This window comes from Aplidium turbinatum, chromosome 12 (assembly GCF_918807975.1).
Source record: "Aplidium turbinatum chromosome 12, kaAplTurb1.1, whole genome shotgun sequence".
Taxonomy (NCBI): domain Eukaryota; kingdom Metazoa; phylum Chordata; class Ascidiacea; order Aplousobranchia; family Polyclinidae; genus Aplidium; species Aplidium turbinatum.
In genome coordinates, this window is record NC_137483.1 from 19,595,471 (window position 1) to 19,600,058 (window position 4,588).

The 4,588-nt window shown below is 34.0% G+C and overlaps 1 protein-coding gene across 1 annotated transcript; it reads right to left on the reverse strand.

Annotated features, from left to right (window-relative positions):
• Nucleotides 1-996: 996 nt before the first annotated feature.
• On the reverse strand, nt 997-4,119 carry LOC145780660 (toll-like receptor 7). Its single transcript, XM_082592282.1, has one exon. It carries the CDS (start codon nt 4,117-4,119, stop codon nt 997-999), a length of 3,123 nt encoding a protein of 1,040 aa, XP_082448408.1.
• Between the last annotated feature and the right edge of the window lie 469 nt (nt 4,120-4,588).

Below are 4,588 nucleotides of genomic sequence, written 5' to 3' on the forward strand. Positions count from 1 at the left end.
ATCTTAATGCCATGGTCTATTTTGTTTTATTGCCGTTGGTTGCTCACGCTTTAACATCATTGATACAAATGCTGATTGGTTTTCTAAAGCCGTAGGGTTGGTATGGGTATGAATATCATGTTGTAGTAAACAGCGAGGAAATGCGATTGTTTGTTATATGTATATTTTATATGTAGCTTTGTCACCTAGAATGGCATTGAAAGTTCCTTCGTCTTCAAGCTGTAGTAAGGCTCATAAAAAACAGATGATGTTATTTGCGGTAATGTGAAAGTTTTTATTTCCAACAGCCCCGCCCCGTAGGTTTTAGTTATCCTACTAAGATTCAGAAAGACTTTACTAAACTAGTAAAGGAATTAACTTTGCGTTGACTGAATAGCCAATTCCAAAATGAGTTTCAAAACGCATCAAGCAAATACGGAGTTTATTGCGAATAAAATGTCACTCGATGTTAGTTGATGTGTCGAAAAGCATTTTAAAAAAGGATCGAACTCCAAAAACATCTTTTCATAAAAAATTCAAAAACATTGTCTCAAAAATACAATGACAGGAATTACATTAGACAATTAAATAAATTAGAAAAGAACTTTTAAAGAGGACAAAACAGTTACATAAAGTTACAAAATTCAGAAATCGTTAACGTCAAAGTCTGAAATAAAATGTCCATTAGTGCAACTTTTGTTTGATTTTACAACTGAGTTTTTGTGACACTTTCGACAAACAATGATATGAAGCATTATGGAATCGATGATGCGACAAAATATTACAAGCAAATGCATACATAAAAAATTGAAGATTCTAATCAAGCACAACAAACAAAACTGGTTTATTTACAAGCATGCACAATAATCTACCCATCCTTCTTAGCAAAACAATGCACAAGGTTATAGTCTATCAATCATATGACGCAATTGACAAGAAGTAAACATTTTCTGGCAAAGCATATGTCTATCAACGGAAGCAACGAAGCGAAAGCATATCAGACAAAATCTAGACCTCTTATCCAGTCAAGAAGTTTTGAATCAAGTTCCATAAAACTGGCAAGTTATCATTTTCTCTTGGCACTTGAAGCATTTGGTGTGGATGATTTTTTAACTTTTTTCGTATTAATCCTCCAGCCTGAACATCATTCTCAAAAGTTATCAATAGAGTTTGATCAAATCCTGATTCGTATTCAAGATGTTCCAATACAGAAATCACATATTTTCCTTCAGGACTGTTGGAGTAGTCGCCGGTAAGAATCAGAATAACTTTCCTACTGGCTTCAATTCTTTGAACAAGTTGTTTTAAAGGAGACGATCCACATTGAACTTCCCTTCCAACTACTCCAAGATTAAAGTATGGAGGTTGATCACAGATGTTTGGTATCAAGTTGTTGTCAACCCAATCAGCAACATTTTGATTTGTTTGATCATAAACTACAAATCCATGATGAGCAAATAAATTAGGTCTGATGTTCCTCTTTCTGATTTGTTCGTGTAGGCCTACATTTTGTGGATGTACACTTTGTGTAGCATAGTTTGTCAACCACGTTTTCCATTTTTTAGTCGAAAATATCACTGAAAAAATAATAAGACAAAAATTAACAAATGTGAAACATGCACACAAAGCTATGTGAAGATTATTCTGACAAGTGATGTCTAATGAATAAATGAGCAAAGATCGGCCATGCAAAGATGAAGGGGTTTGGCACTGTACGCATCCTCCATAATATTGATCAATCAGTGAAGAGCATGTAGGCATAAAACCAGGAAATGAAACTGAATCAAATTCACGTTTGTCAAAAAATATCCCAAAATTGTTTTTTAATTGACAAACACAGCCAATGGCATTCGTTCTCAAGTCCAAAGCAATCAGTTGGTTTAGGAAGGAAAAAGGAAAAATATCAATTCCTACATCTGTTATGTAGTTATTTTGTAAATTCAGGCTTGATAATTCACTTGTGTTTGCAGTAAAAACTCCAGGTTGGATATAACTTATTTTGTTGAATGAAAGATCTAAAGCTTGCAAGTGTGGTGTTAAATGAAGAAAAGATGTGTTCAGGGAAATGATTTTGTTATGTGACAATAAAAGTGTTTCCAGCAGGTTCATGTGTTTTAAACTTTCGATCGGTATTTTTGTAAGCAAGTTGTCACTAATGTCAAGATATCTGACTTGTGCGTTAGTGGCAGGCGTCAGTGAATCTTCAATATAACAAGATTGTAGAATGATACGGTGGGCAAAGTGAAACTGGTTCACTTCTGCTATTACATTGACAAAATCAGATCCATAGTTTCCAGAAAAATCAACTTCTATAATATTTTTAGTCTGAAGAGAATGAGATCTGTCATAGTCAAGCAAATCAAAAAAGAATGCGCCAGTCCATGCATATTGAAAACTTATTGGATTTTGAAAACTACCAGTGAATGCGAAAAAATAAGACGTTTTTGCAATTCTTGTACTATTTAGAAAAAGCAATTTAAGATTACTTAATCCCTCAAACGCATTTTTTTCGATTATTTTGATAGGATTGGAACGTAAATCAATTGAACAAAGATTTGGCATTGCTATAAAAGATCGATTTACAATCAATTGTATGTAGTTTGATGACAGATCCAAGTTTTTCACAAAAGAAGTGAAAGTGAAATTGTACTTTTCTAATTCTGATATTTTGCTGAAGGAAAGATCTAAAACATGTGCTTGATCACATGCGAGTAAACGATTTTCAATTTTGTTTGCTTTCTCGACTGCTTTGCTTTCAAATACACCCTTCTTTTCGACATGCAATGTTCCCAAAACTTTATGAAAGATGGAAAATTGTTTATTTGTTGTTTTTTCTTGTGTTAATCGATCATTTGTGTTTAAGTTATTGTAAGTAAGCGTGAACATAGTTAAGTTCTTAAATCCTTCAAGTGACGCCAAATCAATGCTTTTAATGTGGCAGTAATCTAAATTCAATGTGGACAAATGAGGTAAATTTCGTAATGTTGATAAGCTGTTGGTGGTGATGTGATCCAAATGTAAACTAAAAGAGGGATCTTCTTTTAGAGCAATAAAACGTACATCCAAGCCAAAAGACAGGTGTTTTAATTTCAGCATGTTTTTGTAACTATCACCCAACACAAATGATGTATTGGTAGTTTTTGTCATTGAAAAATTTAAACTATTGTCTGAATCGCAAGCATTGTTAAAACCGAGAAACAATGTTTCAATTTGATCAGCAGGCACAAACACAGGATTAGCGATATACTGCCACAGGCAATTTCCAAACAAATTTAAAATCTTCAATTTTTTATTTTGCTTGAACATATTCCGTGGTAAGAATGTCAAACTATTTGCAGCAAGACTTAAAACTTGCAAATTTGTCAATATATCAAATGATCCTTCTTCTATCAATAATTCACTAGTTGCGATCGCTACATCCAAACGAAGTACTTGTAGATGAGGAGCTTGGTTAAAATCCTTAACATAAATTTTGTGGATGTTGTTGCCACTTAAATCTAAAACCAAAACATTTGCTGTCAATGCTTTCTTTGGGACAGTAGTCAAGAATGAACCAACCAAATTAAGGTAGACCAGTGATTTTCTGACTGGGAAAAACGGTTCACTGTTTGGCAAAATAATTGGTGAGTCACACTTCAAACCTTCTTCGTGGTCGCACATTGACATTGCCACAAGCACTTTTAAGTTCGGCAGATTTGCAAAGTCTGATTTTTTGAAAACGATTATAGATGTGGCCGAAGTATCCAAAAATTCAATGGACTGAGGAAGGTCATGAGGAAAGCTATGTAAATGATTACCATAAAGTAATAGCATTTTTAGTTTCTTTAATTTTCCAAATGTTCCAGGTTCAATATTGAGATATCCTGAAGGTCCAGGCAAAGGGAATTGCTGGTTTTTATTTCGATTGAATCCAATGTCAAGAACAATCAAATTTATCAGTTTGTCAAAATCATTGATTTTAAAGTGCGAAATGGCATTTCTATCGAGATCTAGCACCTGCATATCCGATTGGACTAATTTTGGAGTTTCGGTAAGTCCTCTGCTACCACAATTGACGTAATTCATGGGAGATTTCATCCAAGAAAGATATCCAATTTCATTGAAGTTTTTCTTCTGCTGTTCAACCACAAAAAAATCCATCACTTTTTTAGTTTTCATCACATCGCATGGATCGTTGCGTGAAATAAAATGAGCTACTGGCAAAAAACTCAACAAAAATATCAACAAAACTCTGCTACACATTTTAGAAATAATTTGTTACCTGAAATTTAAATTCATTGTGATAATAACAAGTTACTGAATTTTTGGACCACGAAGACATGCCTATCTGCTTTCCAATGACCCAAGACACGGTTTGAAATGCACTGGTGCAGTGGTTCCCACTTCCCAACCAGGGCGCCGCGGCACCCTAGAGTACTAACTTATTTACAATAATCTGGGAGTGCCGCGAACCATTTCTCAATTTCATCTGTCTTAAAACACTTAGCTAGAATCATTGTTGTTGATGAAATTTTCATAAATGATTGTTTTTTTTTACATCAGTCGATTTTTAACCATACCGTATGTGACGTTTTATGATCACAAACTCCTAAAGTGGCACACTTTTGTT